Raw genomic sequence first — 20,130 nt, 5'->3', positions numbered from 1 at the left:
GAGGGGGAAGGTCACTCATATGTTGTCCATTTTTTCATGGAAGAAATCAGCAAGTTCCTGTGCAGAAAGAGAAATGGAGGCAGGAGGAGGGTAGAGCAGTGAGTCAAAGGTGGCAAAAAAGGCGGCTGGAATAGAGGACGTGGTGTTCAGTTCAGTTGGAGAAGGAATGTGTTTAGCTAGGAAGATGGCAGAAGTGATGGAAGAGAGAACGAATGTGTAGTGGAGGAAGTCACCTTGGTTGCAGGAATTTGGCCAAAGAAACATTGGAGCAGGAGTGGAGGAAGCAGATGTTTGGGGTGAGCCGGGGCTGAGGGTTGGGAAGACGGATCTTCCAATGGTCTTTTTAAATCAAGATTGGATGTTTTTTCTAAGCCATCTGCTCTAGTTCAAACGGGAATTAATTCAGGGAAGTCCTATGGCCCATATTGTGCAAGAGGTCAGACGAGCTGATTGCAGTGGTCCCTTCTGGCCCTAGCGTCTATGAATGTATGAGTTTAGATCAAAGAGGAAGGTGGGTGGATGATAGATGACAGCAGCATGGCAAGGGAGAGGCGAGAAGGCTTGGTTGCAGTACTGCTGAAAAGGGGAGGAGGTGTCGGAAGGAGGAGGAGGGAGAGGTCAGTGGCAGTAGTAATGGGAGAGGAGATGCTCAGCAGCCCCACCAGAGTCTGATGTAGGGCGGGGAGTATGAGAGAAGGAGAGGGCTGCTGCAGAGGCAGTGTCAGGTGAAGGGATCCAGGTCTCTGTGAGAGCCAGGAGCTGGAGAGAGCAAGGTAAGAAGAGGTTGTGGATGGCTGAGATCTCAGAGGAGACGGAGTGGGTGTTCCAGAGACAGCAAGAGAAGGGGGAAGGAGGGAGATGTGTATGAGGGGTGTGGAGGTGGTGGCAGGGATGGGTTTGGCAGGTAGCGAGGTTGGGGGATGGAGGGAGGGCCAAATTTGGGGCAATTATCTCCTGAAGTGAGAAGGGGAGTGTGGATATGGGATCTGGATTTGAACTGGTGGGAGGAGATGGGAAGAGAAGCAGGTGAAGCTGGTGGGAACTGTAGAGGAGTGGGGGTAACAGGAAGAGGCGATTGAGTCAATGCAGGCAAGAGAGGAGGATGGAGGCTGTGATGCAAAAGAGGAGGTGGGGAGAGCTGTATGTGAGAGGCGGATGGTCAAGATAAAACCAGAAACCCAAAACAGTCTGCACCATAGTGCAGTCACAGAGCGCAGGCAGGATCCCTCACCAGACACCATCACTCTCGGTGTCCCACCCCTGCACACACCACTGTGTGACTCATTGCAGAGCCTCCCACACTGCTCCTCATTGTCTCCAGCAGCGCACTCCTTCCTCCCGTGCCTGCCCCAGCCCTGGCTCTCTGCTCCTCCAATATGTTCCACTCAGAGTGATGCTTTCTCCATGTCTCTTACACAGGGACCCAGCCATTTCGCTGCTTGTACTGCCCAGCCTCCTTCCGCTTCCCGGGAGCCCTGCAGCACCATGTCACCACAGAACACTTTAAGCAGATAGGGAGCACCTTCACCTGTGGGCTGTGTGGGGAGCTTTTCACTACTCAGGAGCTGCTGCAGAGTCACTACAGCGCTGAGCACCCAAAGGTGACGTTCACAGAATGCCAGGCCACCACTGCCCGGCTTGTACAGGTAAGTAATTCCTCCAGTCGCTGGCAGTCACCACGAGCACCAGGCAAACCTCATGTAGGGGAGCCTGGAATAAGCTCCCAAAGTTGGAATGTCTCTGTTGGGCGGTCCATCCCTCTCCTTCCTCCCCTGCATCCTCCCAGCCCCACTATTCTCTGCATTGGTGGGCATCCCCAAGTCCCCTGCTTCCATTTCTGCTCCACAGCTCCCCCCTCAAAAAAGCCTTCTGTTCTGAAGAATCCAGTCAGGCCATGTCTGATAGGTCCTTCAGCTGCTTGGAGCTCCCTGGGCTCTGGTATGCAAAGCACAGAGGTGTGACTGGTTTGCAGGGGGAGGAAGGAGGGAGCCCTGTCAGTATGTTAATACTTGAACACCAGTCAGGGTTTGGATAGCAGGAAATGCTGAGGCTCTGTTCAAACTGAAGTGGTTCCCCATCACAACCAGTCCTTTACCTCCACACTTTATCTGTTCCACAGACCGTGTCTCCCATTCTCACCCATGCTCTCGGGGAACTCAGACGGGAGTGTTGGCAGGATGTGCGGAGCAGAGTAGTTACCCAAATGAAGAGTCTATTGGAATCCAGATGACATTCCCCACTAGATAGTAACTGTTTTGTAGAAGGCTAAATTTTAGGCCTGGAAGTTCATACTGCCCCTTTAACACTGAAGCTATCAGTAGAGAATAGCTGTTTGGATGTGGGAGCCCAGAGTGTGAGATTCCCTGGGATGGTGTTCTACTAGTGTGTAATCATAGAATCTTTATGATCCAAGACTGCATATGGTGCTAAATTATAGCAATTTTGTGAAGAGAAATATTTAAATTGCTTGCCTGACTTCTCTTTTACATCGCTTGTGCGTGTGGCTTGGAGTTTCCCATTAGGCTCATGCCTATTGTAATTACACTCCTCTGGTGCGAAAGTAAATGTTATCATTAGAGCTTGAGCTGAGAATGATGCAGACATTGGAGCAGTTTAGAGGAAAGCCTGCGCTAAGTGTCTCCTTGACTCTCCCATTCAGGTGATTCAGACATCGGAGCAAGGAGAAGCATCTGAGCAGATGATCACCTTGGACGAAGCCCAGCTTGCTGGCTCCCAAGTCTTTGTGACGTTGCCAGATCCCCAAGCTGGCTCGGAGCTGGTGGCGGTGACTATGGAGGACTTGTTTGATGACAAAGTAACTCTGATTTGTGAAGAGGCTAAGTGAGGCGTGGCTGAGAGCACTTGGAAGGGAAGCCACCAGGCTGGCTCATCAGCTGTATGTGCCCAGGTGTGCTGCTCTGGCAGTGAGATTCCAGTTTTTTGCTGGAAAAAAAAACCAATGTGTGAGACTGGCAAAAGAAGTGACGTACTGCAGGCACAGCACATCTGAGAATGTGAGAGACTGGCGGTAGTAACTCTGCTTGGAAGTCATGGATCCAAGATGGCGTCCTTCCCTCGCCAGGGTTCTGGGCAGCAGCTTTTGGTTCTGAGGGAGTGGGCCGCATGTCCCTTCCAGCCCAAGGAAAATGGTTTGAGTCATAGGAAAGGAGAGAGATGGAGCACAGCTAAGCAAGGGGAGTGAGGGAGAAGCAGAAGAGAGAGATGGAGGGAATTTGTCTGTCATAGAAACAGTTGGGGGCTGCCAGTTCAACCATCAAGAGCCAGACGAAGCACTGCTCTCAGCTATGTTGGGGTGCTGGTGGCAGATGCTCATGGAGGAATTAAAGAGTATAAAGGCTGAACACGGACACACAGGATATTTGTGAGAGCATAGATCTGTGTGGATAAGGCAGCTTCTGGTACACTGCTTCTTCTCTTGCCCCCTCTCCCATGGCTACACAGCTCTTGAGGCCCTCTGATGTGTCTGCATTGCGTTTTAAACCCATGGCGGCAAGTCTCAGAGCCTGGGTCTACAGGCTCAAGATCATAAGGTTCACTCTGCTACACTAAGAACAGCCGTGTACATGACTGGGTTTGAGCTCTGACGCCCAGACATTCCCACAGAAAATTTTGCGGCAGCGGGGCCATCCCTTTGGATCTCTTCTCACACTGAGGTTTCAGGGGCATTGTCCTAAGTGTCTGTCTTAACCTGACAAAGGGAAATCCAAAGCTTAGTCATGGGAATGAAAATTAGGTGTCTGAGGCTGGCAGCTGTAGGGTCTCGGGATCAAGCAGGTGGGACAAACTGTTGTGCACAGTTACAGGATGTTGGGTCATCTCTCTCAGCAGATGTAAAGTATCTGATTAGCTGTCTGTTGTTCAGAAAGCGGCTGCTATGCAGATGCGAATGGCCCAACCTCGTCTCTCCTTTAGCCAGGACACTGAACTTGCTAACTTGGGGGCGACTGGGAGTCCTGTAGGATTTCAGCAAGTGGCCCTTTGCCTTTCTCATGCAGAGCCCTCCTGGGAAAGATGACTGTCCATCCATCCATCCCACATCTTGCACCCCCCTTCCCTCTGCACTCCACATCCTGGAGCTTCTTAACCTGTAAAAATGATATACAGGAAGCTCTAACCCAAATTAAAAAAACACTAGTCTCCAATAGCCCCTAATGCTGCAGCTGTCTCACGCCACGTCTAGACTACCCGCCGTATCGGTGGGTTAAAATCGATTGCTCGGGGATCGATATATCGCGTCTCATCTAGACGCGATATATCAATCCCTGAGCGCGCTTATATCGATTCCGGAACTCCACCAACCCCAACGGAGCTCCGGAATCAACATGGCGAGCCGCGGACATCGATCCCGCGCAGTGAGGACGGGTGAGTAAATCGATTTTAGATATTCGACTTCAGCTACGTTATTCACGTAGCTGAAGTTGCGTATCTAAAATCGATTTTTCCCCCGTAGTGTAGACCAGCCCTCTGTTAACCTGTCTCCAGCAAGGGTTAGCAGTGCCTTGTGTGGGCAGAGCCTAATCCTGGCCAAATCACTGCCAAGGCCGTCAGCACAGCGCAGCTACAACAGTTTGTGCCCTACACTAAGTAGTAGGGTCAGACCCACAGCTGGACAGCTACAACTTGTAGCCTCTTTGTAAGATGACAAAAGCCGCAAGATCTCCCTGCCTCCTCTAGTTCAGCTGGAGCTGCAGTGTTTGAAGAGAGAAGCAGCTAATCTGAGTGCTGTGGCCCATCATTTGTCAGGCATTTAACACTATTACCGATGAATTGGTGCTAATGCAAATATTTCTCTCTGAGCACATAATGGCTGCTGCAACTCCACGCAGTCATTCCCCTGCGGCGCACAATACATGGCTTTGTAAAACGCTTTCAGATACCTTGCATAAAGCTCGCTGTCTGTGCCAGCACAATGCAAAACCTTCATTGCTGTGTAATGGCCCCTTTAAGAATAAATGTCACAAAGCTTTCTTATCTGCAGTTTCCTAAAATGTAATCTGATAATTAATGGTTTGCTGAATCCATTATGAAGTGCAATTAGATGGATGCAGAGTTCCTGCAGCTCAGAGGGAACTAGTAGCATTTATCTTCCTTTCCCTCATGCCAAAAGGTTGAACTCTGCCACTGCACTATTTACATACTGAGCAATGATCCTCACCGTGCCTCATGGGCCGAGCCCGCGCAATGAGCTATACCCATTTAATCATACTGCCCAGAGCCACACACGAGCAGAAGATGAACAGATCCTGGCTTTCCAACAGCATCCTGTGCTGATTCCTCTCAGTCACTAGCCTGAATAGTCCAAACTTTCCTTGTCAGTCATCTGGCTTGATGCCCTTATTACAACATGAAGGATGTGAGCAAATGGCCAAGGTGCCATTTTCCTTGCTGGGAGCAAAGGCCCAGTGAAGCAGACATTCTGCAGCATGATTTTGTGGGTGAGAGCAAGTGGATGATCCTGCTGAAATGTTGCACAGAGTGTAGTGATGTGCTTCCACTTCTGAATCTCTCCCTCAGCTGCGCACACACTCAGGCTGTCTGTCCCTGGGGATTGTAAGTCAGAAGCAAACAGAAGACACTTGAAGTGAAATTAACCCTGAATCCAAGAATGGCCAGGAGATGGTGCTCAAGGTCTTGGGAAGTGGAAAGGCCTCTGCTAACTTTTGCTGAAGCTCTTCTTGGACATTTCCAAACCTTCTCTCGCTGCTGGGCTCTTGGGCCTCTTGAGAATTTGACCCAGCACCCCAAGAGTTAAAGCATCCCTCTGTTAAAAGAACACACCATGAAACTGGTTTGATGAGGCTTAGGGCCAACCCCCTCTCCCTAGGGAGGGTAAAAATGCTGCTGCTTACTGCTAGGAGCAATGAAATGGTGCAGGAATAATTCCTCCTTAGAAAAAGAAGAGTGAAGAAAATAGCATTGATACTTACCATATCTAAATATAATCGTCTTTCCTTTGCAGGTTACCTTTAACAGAAGGGAGATAGATGGGAGTCAGGCTCAGTGTCCAACAACTGTTACTGCACTATGGGAATGTGTTCAGCCTCTCAAGGTGTGCATGTGTGTAGAGGCAAGTCCACAATGAGTTTGCCACAAAAAGCAGTCCAGAAGGAGCTCAAGGCTGAAGCAGCACAGAGGCTGAATTAATTCTTGCTGCACGGGTAGGACTTGTTCTTCCTGTCTGGCACAGAGACACTTCATCAAAGCAGTTTGAAGGAAGGCTGAAAGAGGCAGAGGTGGAGCAATGATAGTAAGACTCTAGAAGGGTTGTAGGCCTCATGCTGGAGAGCAAGTTCTCGCTGTCAAATTGAACTTCGGGCAGCTTCCATTACAGCCAGCAAAATTCTGAGAGGAGCCCAGTCAAGGAATTGTCTCCTTCAAGTAAATGCAGCTGTGTATTCCACGTAGGCGTGTGCATGCCCAGCACACCAGAGCTAGAGAAATTTGCCTAGCAGTACCAGTGAAGGGACAGCGCTCTTGCCTTGTGGCCATAGCCCCTACCCTGGTTCCATGAGGCAGCGCCACCCCAGCCCTCCCTCACTTCCTTCTTCCCACCCGTGGCTGGACTTAGAGCTTTGGGTGTTCTTGACTTCACAACTTCTCAACGAGTTTAGTTTTTTCCTTTGTTGTATCTAGTTCAGGGGTGGGCAAACTTTTTGGCCTGAGGGCCGCATTGGGATATGGAAATTGTATGGCAGGCCATGAATGCTCACAAAATTGGAGATGGGGTACAGGAGGGGATAAGGGCTTCGGCTGGGGGATGTGGGCTCTGCGGTGGGGTCAGAAATGAGTTTAGGGTGAGGAGGGGGCTCCGGGTTGGGGCGTGGGGGAATGAGGGCTCTGGGGTGGGACTGGGGATGAGGGGTTTGGGGTGCAGGAGGAGGCTTCAGGCTGGGACCAAAGGGTTCAAAGGGTAGGAGGGGGATCAAGGGATGGGGCAGGTTGTTGGGGCATGGGGGAGGGGTAAGGGCTCTGGGGCAGGGCTGAGGATGAGGGGCTTGGGGTACAAGAGGGGCTCTGGGCTGGGATCAGAGGGTTCGAGTGCAGTGGGGGCTCGGGTGAATGCTCTGGGCGGCACTTACCGCAAGCAGCTCCCGGCAGCATGTCCCCACTCTGGCTCTGAGGCGTGGCCAGGCAGCTCTGCATGCTGCCCTGTCTGCAGGCACCACCCCTGCAGCTTCCACTGGCCACAATTCCTGCCATTGGGCACTCCAGGGGCGACACCTGTGGACAGGACAGCGTGCAGAGCCGCCTGGCCACGCCTGTGTTTACTACGTAGGAGCTGGAGGGCAGGTCATGTCAGCTGATTACTGGGAGCCATGTGGAGCGGGGCAAGCTCCCAACCCCACTCCCTAGCTGGAGCTCCAGAGCTGGGCAAACCCACAACCCTGCTCCTCAGCTGGAGCTGAGGCTGGATTAAATGGTTTGACTGGCCGGATGTGGCCCGCGGGCCATAGTGTACCTATTCCTGATCTAGTTAGTAGCACCCTTCATGTTAGAGTAGTGTTTGTTTTGTTCGGTGGTATCCTCACTGGGGTTTAAACATAGGTCTGTCATGTGGGAGAGCGATCCCCACATGCAGTGCTTGCTCAGTCTCAGCAAGGCCCACATGAAAGAGCATTGTATGTGTGACAAGTCCACCCCCCACCCTAGGGTGCAACCTGGATCTGTGATACCACTGAGACCTCAGATTCACCAACCTGGGCTCCCTCTCACGCTGTGCTGCTGTGACAAGCTGTAAGACTGCTCCCCGTCCTACACTTCCATCAGTATCCGCACAGGCAGGGCTACACCCAGCGGCAGTTACATGCAGGCTCTGGCCAGCCATTGCATGAGCCAACAATAGGGAGGCTACAGCCAAAATAACCCCCACTTTCCAGCCTAGGATCCCAGAACTGTGCTGTCCTGCCCTGGTAAAAAACCCACTCAGTATGAATTTATTACCCAGTTTGCTCCTCCCTTGATGTGGAGAGGTCAGTGCATACCAGCCCTTGTTAACTGAGCTGAGATTTTCCCAGATACTTCACTCAAAAACACACTGGTTAAGATAAAACAAGTTTATTAACTACATAAAGACAGATTTTAAGTGATTATAAGTAATAACAAACAGATCAAATCAGGTTACCCTGACTGATGATACAAGCAATCCACCAAGTTTCCATATACAGGCTAGAAATCCCTGTAATCTGAGACCAGCACTTTCCCCAGTTCAGTGTGTTCCCAGGTATTCTCTTGTGTGGGGAGTGAGGCTCTGAAACATAAGCACCGACTCTGTGGGTGCTCTGGCACTGGAGCACCTGTGGGGAAAAAACTAGGGGGTGCTCTGCACCAACCGGCAGCTAAGCTCCCCCCTCCTTGCCTCCTCTCCCCCCGAGCGTGCCACATCCCTGCTTGCTCCCTCCCAGCGCTTCCTGCCTCTGCCACCTAACAGCTGTTTGGTGGTGCTTAGGACTTTCTGGGAGGAGCGGAGATGTGGCACACTCAGGGGAGGAGGAGGAGAAGAGGCAGGGCAGGGGCGGGGACTTGGGGGAAGAGGGTGTGGCTGGGGCGGGAAAAGGCAGGGTGGGCAGGGAGTTTGGGGAAGGGGTGGAATGAGGGTGGGGCAAGGGCGGTGCAGGGGTGGGAAGAAGGGCAGGGCCAGGTACAGGGTGGGGGATCAAGCACTCATCAGGCAGAGGTGAAGTTGCTCCTGTGCCCCCAAAAGATGTCACTCCCTATCTTTTATAGTCTGTCCATAAGGCAGGAACCCCTTTGTTCTAAGCCAAGTTCCCAGCCCAGTTTGTGGAAAAATACACATACCAAAATGGAGTTCGGTATGATGTGGTCTGGTTGCATGCCTTGCTGGGTCATAGCAGCCATTAATCATAGGGTGGCTGAAGCATTCCCGGGTGAGGACAAGCCTTTTCCATAGTCCATTGTCTTTGTTAATAGGCCATTAGCACTATCTTTAGCATCTTGTTGCTGTGCCTGAAAGGCTAGTTGTGGGTGTTACCCAGAGCAAGCACATTTGAAATATGGATAAACTGTCAATATTCATAACTTCAGATACAAAAATGATACATGCACAAATAGGATAATCATAGTCAGCAAATCATAACTTTTCCATTGACACCTCACATGATACTTTTTCTACAAGGTGCATCATAATTATGTAATGATCGTAACATAATTATACCACTATGATGAATATGTGGCGCAGTGTCACAGTACAATCTGCAGATTGTTTAGATCACCCTTGGGCTTGAGAGCGCTGCTCCCTCATGTTCTGGAGCAGGTGCCTCTCTGAAAAAACCGAGGAGCCATTCCCCATTGACTGCACTCCACACCATCTGCCCACTCTCACACCCCATTCCTCTTCAGGGATCCCTCTCATGAGATCCCGCTCTTCAAGCATGTCTGTCTTGTGCAAGCTTTTGGAGCGGTGGAGGAGATTCCGCTGCAACATCAGGGTCATGGCTTCTCCCAGTACTTCCTGCTACCCAAATCCAAAGAAGGGATAAGACACATTCTTGACCTTTGCAGCCTCAACAAATATATCAGATAATGAGGTTCCAAATGGTCACTCTATCAACTGTTTTCCCCGTGTTGTCTCAGAATGACTAGTTTGGTGCTCTGAATCTTCAAGGTGTTCACTTTCATGTGACAATTTTGCCGAGCCACAGAAAGTTCCTTCGATGCATTGTGACAGAACACCACTTTTGCAGTACACAGTGCTTCCATTTGGCCTCTTCTCTGCCTCCCCCCTGCCCTCCCCGTTTTTTCCCAAATGCGTGGTGGTTGTATCTCAGGAAGAAGGAAACTCACATCTTCCCTTATCTGGCATAGTGGTTACTGAGAAGCTGATCCAGAGAAGTTATTTCTCGTGTCAGCACAACACTGCGCTTGTTTAACAGTCTGGGTCTCATTCTAAACACTGGAAAGTCAACCTTGGCTCCCAGTTGAGGTCACTGGGACCCTGTTATTTTCCCTGACATTGAGAGTGTTTCTGCCAACCAACCATTTTCAGACAATTTGCCATCTTTGCCTCTGACTGCAGTCTCAGCCTTCCATGACAGTTCAGACGTGTCTGAGGCTCTTGGGCACTGGTAGTCCATTTTCCAAGGATGTGCCTTCACTCCCTTCAAATGTGCCTCAGGTGATCTACCATCCTACTCTTCATCCTCTAGACCAGTGTTTCTCAAATGTGGCCACCATGGCCACATACAGCCATGGCTTTTTTTGTGGCCACAACAGCCTCCTGGGGTGTGATTGGGAGGCTAGGGGACAAAGCGGCGGCCCCTCCCCTCCCTGTTACTCCTGGATGCGCCAACTTTGTGTTTGCTGGTGCTGCCAGCATGGAGCGGTGCCCTGCAGGACCCCTGGAGTTACAAGGGGCATAATGCCAGGGGAGCTTTGGACTCCGCAGGCAGCTGGTGAGTTCCCAACCCACCTTCCTAGAGGCAGCAGGACTCAGGCTCCGGCCCCAGGGCTCTAATGGCTGGGCTTTGGGCATTGGTGGATTACTGCATGGGTCGATAGGGCTCATGCTTCGGGGACCCGGACAATTTGCTCCTTCTCTCCCTGCCCCTGGATTCCTCCTCACTGCTCCTCCTCTTCCCCCTGAGGCCTGCCCCTGGGCCTGGCTGGAAGTTGGAGCCTGTGGTAGGGTGGGCCTATTCCCCCTGCCCCCACGCAGAGCTGGCGAAGCTGCTTGCCAGAGCCCCTCCTCTCCCTCTGTCCCACACGCAGTATGGAGCTGGCCCAAGGGTCACCCCTCCCCATGCTGAGTTGAGCTGGCCCTAGCCCCTTTCCCCTCCTCCCCGGAGCTGGCCTGAACCACTTCCCCAAGTCCCCTTCCTCTCCACGGAGGAGCCTGAAGACCTGCCACCCTGGGGCCAGAGCCCGAGCCCACACGCTGCTGCCTCTGATCATCAGTTGCCAAGAACAAATGTAACGCGCACGCCTTCTGGGTGTGGTGTCTGTCCCAGCTAGTGGCACCGAGACCACTTAAAGAGCAGTTAGCGATCTGCTCTACAGCCTTCCCTACCTGGCCCTCCATACAGTTTTGCAACCCCAATGTGGTCCTCGGGTCAAAAAGTTTAACCACCCCAGCTGTGGAGGCTCATGCATTAAATTCCAGAGGTCCCCGGTTCAATCCCGCCTGCCGACGACTGGGGTCTGTCAGCGTGACACAAACAGGACAAAGGTGCAGTTTTGCCAAAGAAGTCAGGACATCTAGGGCCAAAATGGGACCTATGGTCACCCTAGGCCAGGGGTCCCCAAACTTTTTTGGTCGCACTCCCTCTTTACCCGGTGTGTGTTGTGCCGGAAGCCGGGGCCAGGAGCAGGGCTGGATTTGGGGGCCAGGAGTGGGGCTGCAGCTGGGAGCAGGACCGGGACTGCAGCTGGGACCACAACCAGGAACAGCTGGGGCTGGAGGCAGTGTTGGGCCCCACCGTGACCCCTGAAGTTTCCTCTGTGCCCCCCTAGGGGACATTTCGCACAGTTTTAGGGATGCACTGCCTTAGGCTGTGGTAAGAGCTGCCCAGGGAACCCAGGCTGCTTTAGGGAGTCCTGGGGCTGCCCCCTCTCCCCCCCCTGCCGAAAGCAGGTGGAGGGTCTGGGGCTCCCCACAGTGGCCTGGGCTCCCTGAGCAGCTCTTATCACAGCCTGGCTTTCAGCCAGGGGCAGAAACATTGGGGGGAAGGGGAGGAGCAGGGGGTGTGGCTCATGGCGGGTGGGCATGTGGGGTCCTAAATGTTCTTTGCGCCCAGGGCCCCAATAAATCTTAATCAACCTTTGGCTTTGGGCTCGGGCACCAGCCCTAGGGTGGCAGGACTCAGCATTTATCTCCCCCCATCGTCCTGGACCCCCAGCTGCCTCCTTGGGCTTCTCCCTCATCCTATCACTCATGTCCCCTGCTGCCTCTCAGGCCTCCCGCCTCCTCCCATCGCCCCTAACCTCCACTGCCTCCCCCCTTACCCCGGCCCCCATTGCCTCCCTGGGTTCCCCTGTCCAATTGTCCACAGGCCCTGCTGCCTCCCTCCCTCTGTCATTGCCATGAGCTCCCTTCTGCAGCCTCACAGCCCAGTCCCCACCCACCCCTGCTCGTAGCTTCTTGACCATGGCCCCCCACCCGGTAATGTCACCCTGGGTGGTCACCCACATCTCCCTCCTGAAAGACCAACCCTGGTTAAATCCACCATGTCCCCCCTCTCCCCAAATATAGAAGTCAAACTATGGTGTTTAGATCCACTAAAGTATAGACACAACTATGCATTGTTTTTATTACTGAGTCTGCAAAAAATAAACCTACATAAATACATTGCAATGATTTGGGTGTGTATATGTTCATAGTTATTTGTTTTTTCTAAAGTTAATTTAAGTATTTTAGGAAAAATTGTTAAAGTGGCCACCAGCAAGAGTTAGAAGCCGCACTCAGCACCACAAAATTTGTTGTGAGAACCCCTGCTCTAGACAGACCGTTCATCTTCCACCAGGGTTCCTTGACTCCTTGTGGTGGTGGATGCGTCCAGAGAATATTTGCCAAGGCATTCCCTTTGTCTGGCCCTCGCCAACCAGATTGGTTGTTACCAACACATCCCTGATGGCTTGGGAGTGCAGCTGGGGGGGCTATGGTCAGAGCAGGAGGCATCACAGCATGCTGGAGCTTTGGAGCATCTACAGGGCATGTCACACTTTTTGGGATTGTAGCAGAGACTAGGTAGATCATATGCTTATCGACAATACCACTGTGATGTATTATGTGAACAAACTAGGGGGAGCACACTCCTGGTTGTTCTGCCTGTGGGAGCAACAGTCTGTGGCAGTTCTTCCTCCAGCTGTGAAAGTTTTGCACTGAGGAGAACATTACTCCAATAAGTGTCCACTTGCCTAGGGTTTGGAATCAACTTGTGGACCATCTCAGCAGATATTTTTCCCTGAGTCATGGATGGTCCCTAAAGACAAAGTGTTCTCTGGGTCATCGTCACAGCTTGAGGCATCCCAACAATCAACCTGTTTGCTACAAGGGACAACAGGAAATGTCTTTTCTGCTCTCAAGGGGACCTCAGTCCAGGCTCCCTGTCTGACATTTTCCACCTCAGCTGGCAGTCAGCTCTCCTGTATACCTTTCTCCCGATCATCCCTCAGGTCATCCGCAAGCTTAAGGCAGATTGGGCCTAGTTCATTCTCATTGCCCCAGCATGGCCCAGTAAGTTCTGGTTCTCTGACCTTCTCACACTGTCTATTCAGCTTCCCATCCTGCCTCCTCCCCATCCTGACTGACTCACTCTGAACCAAGGTCGCACCTTGCATCCTGCACTCAGCTCCCTGTATCTCATGGCATGGCTACTGCTTGGCTAAATATTCTGTGGCTGTCCAGGAGATCCTCCTCAATAGTAGAAAGGCCTATTCCATACGGACGGCCTATTCAGCTAATTGGAAGCGATTTTCAGTGTGGTCATTAGCTCACGGAATCCAACTAGCACTGGCCTCTATCCAGGACATTTTGGAGTACCTACTGCACCGTCAGTCGTTGGGGCTTGTGTTTAGTTCATTGAAAGTGTATCTGGCGGCGATATCAGCATTTCATCCCCTCATTCAAGGAAGATCAGTCTTCTCCGATGCCATGGCAGCAAGATTCTTAAAAGATCTCTGTCTACATCCTTGAATCCAAAAGCCAGTTCCTCTGTGGAACCTTAACTCAGTCCTAGTGGCTTTAATGGGACCTCCATTTGAGCCCCTGCTATCTTGTCCCTTTCTGTTTGTGTCAGAAAACTGCATTCCTGGTAGCAGTAACATCCACCCGGAGAGCGTATGCATTGCAGGTTCTGATGGCAGAGCCTCTTTATGCACAACTCTCCAAAGACAAAGTGACTTTACGACAGCATCCAATATGTTTGTCTAAAGTGATTTCTTGGTTTCAGTTGAACCTGGTGGTAGATTTGTCTGTGTGTTTTCCTAAGTTGCATTCATCTCAGGAGGGGTAGCGTATCCATACCTTAGATGTCAGGCAATGTCCAGCCTTTTATCTGGACAAGACTAAACCATTTCATGCTTCACCTCGTTTGTTTGTGTCTTGTGCAGATTGCATTAAGGGTCAAGTGGTCTCTTCGCAGATGATCTCCAAATGGATCATCAAGACTGCATATCAAATAGCCTTAACAGGTGCGAGCTCACTCTATGCGGGCAGAAGCAATGTCCACAGCATCCCTCAGGAACATTTCCATATTGGACATTTGCAGGACTGCTACAAAGTTGTTGATACATATGTTCATGGACCATTATCCCATAACTGTGTCTTCCAAGGCAGATGCAAGCTTTGGTAGAGCAGCCCTGAGGTCCCTACCCATACGCAAAGGACACAGCTGCCCCAAATTTCCTGGTGCCCTGCACAGCTGCGTACTGCTGCAGCCCCTGCCGCACCTCTTCCCACCCCTGCTCTGCCCACACCCCGCCCCCACTCTCTACCCCTTCCCCAAAGCCTCTGCCCCACCCGTGCTCCACCTCAGCCCCACCTCTTCCCACCCCTGCTCTGCCCATGCCCCGCCCCCACACCCCTGAGGACTGAAGCAGGGCCAGGCCTGCACTCACCGGCAATGGGAAATGCAGCAACCCAGCCCCAGCTGTGCTGCCGGTGAGTGCCGGGGGGAAGTTCCCCCTAACCCCCAGCCAGCCTCGCCCCCCCCGCCCCCCCGGAGTTCCGCCCCCCCCCACCCACGGGGGGGGCTGCATAGGCCCCAGACTAGCTAGGGACAGCCCTGCCTGCAGTCCTTGTTTAGTTGGACTCTGAGCCCTGCTTCCTGGGGTGGGGGTACTGCTTGTGAGTCACCTACATGGCATACACAGCTGCATCTACACGACGAAGAAGAAACAGGCACTAACTGTAACTGTGGTTCTTTGAGGTGTGATGTGGACGTTATTCCTCAACTCACTCTCTGTCCCATCTGCGTCCGAGTCTCGTTTCCAGATGTTCAGTGCAAAGGAACTGGGGGGGGGGGAGGTTGCGGGAGAGCCACCTCATGTAGCCAGGAGTGGGGCTACGGCCACAAGGTGCAAGTGCTGCCCCTCTGTGAGGACATTTCTCTGGCTCTGGTGCTCGAGGTATGGGCACACATCCAAGTCACTTCTCAAAGAACCACAGTTAGTGAGTAACTTTTTCTTACTCTAGTGGCCCCTGGTACTGTTGTCCTGTCATGTGCGTCTCAGCTGCTAGTTGAGCACTCTTGTTTACTGCCTCATGCTTCCCTGTACAGTACTTGGAATTAGAGGTTGGGGCTGGAATCATGACTGAGAAATTTGTTACTGCAGTGACTACAACTGAGAGGTGGATCCTTATGGGAGGCATGGCCTTTCCAGCACCTCTGTGCTCTGTGCAGCCAGTTACTCACCAGCAGGACATCCCCAGGCAGCACTGCTTCCACTCCTGGTGTTCTCACCCAATCTAACAAAACTTCTGATTTCACCAACAGACTAGCCCACCCATTTAGGGCGTTGGGTTCTTGCATTTGTACGTGGGCTGTTGGAAACAAAATCCCTCTGGGGATCCAAACCCAGGAGTGTCCATCCTGCAGGATCTGTGGTGCCTACCCCAGAAAGGAGCTAGACGGTGGCACCAGCATCATGAACCATTCGCTAAAGTATTGCCATTGCACAAAGTCCATCAAGCATCTCCTGCATCACTGCGAGAATAATACGTCACACCCTCACTTCCAGCTCTTTCTGCAGTGATGAAATATACATGTCAGAGCAAATGGCAACATTAACAGCACCTGCATTCTATCTAGAAAGGCCATGTATTTTTCAGAGCACATGGAGTATGTACAATGTAAGCTATTGATTGCTAATTTCTTACTTTATGCTGTATTTGTTTTTTCCTCTGTAAAAATAAAATGTGGAAGATGAAATAGGTAACTGCACTGCAAAATGTAAATGGATTGATTGGGAGGAAAATGTGGTTTTCAGAAACTGTCTGTATGTGTTATTTTCAAATGCCCTCCCAGCTGTGGGGTAGGAAGTGGGCAGCTGGTCTTCTTGAGTTCTGTTCATCTCTAAAACATTAACCAGGCGCTGGACCTAAGTCACATGCAGCCTGGCACAGGAACTGCCAGACCTGAGCCCTCCAGCCTTTTACACTGTCTCCAGCTGGGCCCAGTGTCAGATGCTTCCAAGAAAGAACCTGCAAAAGAACCTTCTAGTGGACAGTCGGGTAGTAAGCGTAGCTGTTGGGGAAATTTCTTCCTGACTGTGATCAGTTAATGGTCGTTGGCTCATGCCCTGAAGCAGGAAAGTTTATAGCCCTTATTGTTTGTGTGGGGTGGGGGGGGCGTTGTTTCAGTCTGTTGAAATGATATTATTTAGGTTTTAAAGTTGAGCATCTGAAAGTTAGGAAACGATTGTTGCCCATCCCTTTCATGTGTCCATCGTGTGCACCGAGTGAGGCGGGATCCCATTGAAAAAACAGTCTTGAATTACATGGTCATAAAGCAGACGCCCAAGGGGCCCATAGTAAGGTTGCACAGTAATGGTAAAGTGGCATTTCTTAACTTTTGAGTGCTTGACTTTGCATTCTAAATAACATTCTTTAGTTTTTTCTAGGGAATTGCCTGTTTTGGGTTGGTTTTTTGGTTTTGTTTTTAGGAAGTTAAAAAACTAATTCTAGTACATACAGAATACTCATCAAGCATCTCAGAAGAGTTAGAACCTGAACCTTCAACATTACAACACCAACTTAGACCACATGAGCTACAGGACTGACTACATTAGTGGGCAGCAAGAGAACTCTGTTAGCCTGGAGGATTGGGGGTGGACTCCTTGGTCCTCAGGATGGGCTTGGGGGAGCACTCAGTCCAGCCTTACTTTCTCTTTTTGCCTCCTCCCTGAAGTTGGAGGAGTTCCTGCCCCTTTTGTTGCCTCAAGAGGGGAGGATCTGATGCTGGGTCCATATAGTGGTACCAGTGGTGATTGGAAGGAAGCTGGCCTGCTATGAGGGCTCTCTCTCCACCCTACTTGGGAGTAGGGGGAGCTCTAGTCACATGTGGTGGCCCCAGGAGGGAGGGGAGGAAGAAAGGATCACTAAGATTCTGTGCCAGCTCAGGGGACCCCTTCCTGGTTCTCTTCCTCCATACCAACTACCTAAAGCTGCTCCACGAGCTCCCCGGTATTCCTTGTATAGTGGCTGCTGCTGCTTTGGTGTCTTGTCTTCTTATTCTGCCAGGCTGCCAAAAGTATGAAGACTGCAAGCCAGGGAAATGGAGATATTTAACAGTTTGAACAGAATTTCATGGGACAAAGAAAAGGCACTTCTGTAGTCCAAGGGCATTTGCCTTCCTAAATATCAAATGTCTGCTACAAATGATGAAGGTGTGAGAGCTTCTCAAATAAACAGTTGAGTGTTAGAATAAGTATAGGGATCACTACCTGCTATCCCTCCAATATTTTTTTTACCCTAATGTTTCCATTATCCAAATAAATGGCTAATCCTAATATTCCCCTGACTGCAGTGATACCATGTCGCAATGAGTTCCACAAGTTAATTATGTATTCTGTCAAAAAGTGTGAATGAGAGCGCTCACTTTACCTTCGCCAGATGATTTTTTTGGTTTATATAGCTTTGTCCTGTCCTCTCTTTTTTGTGTCCTCTCTAAATTGTCCTAATGTTATCCTTCTCCCCACACAGAGAAATCTGATTTTAAATGTGCCAGTTTGTAATCCATTTATTATGTGCCATGTTGATTTTGTGTAGTGTTCACTGATAGATTTCAAAATATAATTGTTAATGGGGATTCATCATCAAATGGGGGTGTTTTAGTGGAGCCCTGCCAGGAGCTGGTTCTCAGCCCAGTGTTTTTTATCAGTGATCTGAAAGAAAATATAAAGCCATTGCAGATAATGTTTGCTCATGATGCAGAGATCAGCTGAGTTATAACAGAGTGATCTGGATTTCTTGGTAAGCCTGGTGCCATTAAACAATGTGTATGTTAGTATGGCCGGATGTAAGGTTATATATCTAGAAACAAAGTACGTCAACCACTTACATTTAAAGGGATATCCTGGGAAGGACTTAAGGATCATGGTAGTAGCCAAATGAATGTGAACTCCAAGTAATGCTGTGGCTAAGACCATACTTGGATATTTTAACAGGGAAATATCAAGTGGGAGTAGGAAAATTGTATTAAGTCTGCACGCACCTTAGGTTTGATTATTACTGGAACTGGAATATTATGCAGGATGCTGGTGTCTGCATTTTAAAGGGATGTTGGAGAGGGTACAGAGAACAGCTACCAGTATGGTTCAAGTTCTGGAAACCTGCCTTACAGTGAGAGACTTGGGGAACTCAAATCTATTTAGCTCATCAAAAAGAAGATTAAGAGGTGATTTGATCGCAGTCTGCAGTTGTCTACAGAGGGAGAATATATCAGATACTAGAAAGTATTTTCATCTAACAGCTAAAGGCAAAACAAGATCCAATGGCTGAAAATTGAAACTAGAAAAATTCAAACTGAAAATAAGGTGCAATGTTTTAACAGAGAGAGTAATTAACCAAAGGAGCTACTTAGGTGGTGGATTCTCTATCACTTGAAGTCTTTCAATTGAGATGGGCTCTCTCAGAGATCTGCTATAGCTCATCTAGAAGCTAGGGGCTGGATTCAGGACTCACTGGATGAAATCTAAGGGCTGTGCTGTACAAGGGGTCAGACTGGTCCCATCTAGCCTTAAAATCTACAACCAATGAATTGTTCTCCTTCACTGGTCCTTATCTAGTTCTGCTTTTTTCTGACATAGAGTGGTGAGAGCAGGTAACATCTGGCCTTTGCAGCTCCCTATAGGTGGTGAGGCAGTCCTACGGCCTGTCCTAGGAAGCCGCAAAGTGACAAGGAAGGAGCAGAGAAGGTGGATCCTCTAAACCTGTCTAGAGAGGCCTCACAGAAGCAGCCTATCAGAGGCTCAAAGGCGCTGCTGGGCCTTAGCAGGTCAGGTCATGGCTGGGATCTGAGAGGGAATGAATGGTGCTCCTCTCTGGCTATGGAAACTTGAGGGCTAGCCAGAGTCTGTTTTCTGGCTGCATTTTGCAGAACTGGATTTGCAAGGAGAGAGAGGATCTAAGAACCTTACCCTTGATATAAGGGCAAAGCTAAAGGGGCCAGGTAGGAAGAGGCTCAGGGAAGAAGAAGAAGTAGTAATGAATTGGATTGAGCTGTACATGGCTGCTGTTTATAGAATCTCTGGGGTGGAACCTGGAATCATGGGTGGACTTGAGTCCCCGCACTGGCCACATTTAAAGCGGCATAAACTCCAAGAAGAGGATCAGACTTAGCTGGGAGCCAGAACAAAGGGCTGAGTTTGAAGGGCCCAGAGCCAGGGCTGAAGTTCCTAGTGAGGGCAAATAGACTGTCTACTTATTGGACTCCTTACTACCCCAGAAAGGGTTCATTCAGACTGCATGACTTGGTAGGAAGGCCAAGTCACTGAAGACCCATCAAGGTTGGCCGGCAGTCTGCAGGGAGCGCCAGGGGTGAGAAAAGGACTGTGGTGCTGCATTCAGCTACTTGCAGGAACTCTGGAGGTGAGTGACCTGTTATAAGTGGCCCCAACTGAAAACAATATTCAAAATCAGATCATGGCATCAATTTATGTTTAACAGCATGGCCATATTCTCATTATTACTTTCTACTGTCCCATTCTACATGTTGCTTTTTTATTGTCTCTGTGCACAGAGGTGTTTTCATTGAACGGCCCACAATGACGTCTAGGGTTTTTTCCTGAATGATGACAGTACATTTCAAATTTAGCAATATGCAAAAGCAATTAAAATTGTTCCTTCCAATGTGCATTACCTAGCATTTGTCAACATTACATTTCATCTGCTGTTGCGTTGCCCCTTTTCCTAGCTCCCTCTGATGTTCCTCACAGATCTTTCTAGTCTCAATTAACCTAAATAATTTTGTATCATCTGCAAATTTAGCCACTTCACCGTTCCCTTCTCTTGCCAGGTCATTAGTCAGTCTGTTAAATACACACAAGTCTAGTGCAGTTCCTTGGAGAATCCTCACTGTTCATCTTTTGCCATGATGAACCAGTTTGTGATCCGTGACAAACTTCACTTACCACTGTGTGATTTCTTGGTTTCCT

At 50.2% G+C, this 20,130-nt stretch overlaps 1 protein-coding gene across 5 annotated transcripts in view; it reads left to right on the top strand.

The window, feature by feature from the left end:
• ZBTB40 (zinc finger and BTB domain containing 40) overlaps positions 1–20,130 on the top strand; it is a 98,663-nt gene that overhangs the window by 58,475 nt on the left and 20,058 nt on the right. For 3 of the 5 annotated variants that reach the window (XM_075060295.1, XM_075060297.1, XM_075060296.1), the window contains 2 exons: positions 1,420–1,646; positions 2,660–4,992. In XM_075060295.1, coding sequence (XP_074916396.1) covers positions 1,420–1,646; positions 2,660–2,845 — 413 coding nt within the window. In that variant the 3' untranslated portion in view covers positions 2,846–4,992. The other 2 variants (XR_012654776.1, XM_032787642.2) reach the window with 2 other exon arrangements.

Source organism: Chelonoidis abingdonii, chromosome 23, assembly GCF_003597395.2.
Source record: "Chelonoidis abingdonii isolate Lonesome George chromosome 23, CheloAbing_2.0, whole genome shotgun sequence".
In the NCBI taxonomy this organism is placed as follows: domain Eukaryota; kingdom Metazoa; phylum Chordata; order Testudines; family Testudinidae; genus Chelonoidis; species Chelonoidis abingdonii.
Note: the sequence above shows the minus strand (reverse complement) of the source record. Positions and strands in the feature narration are given on the sequence as shown.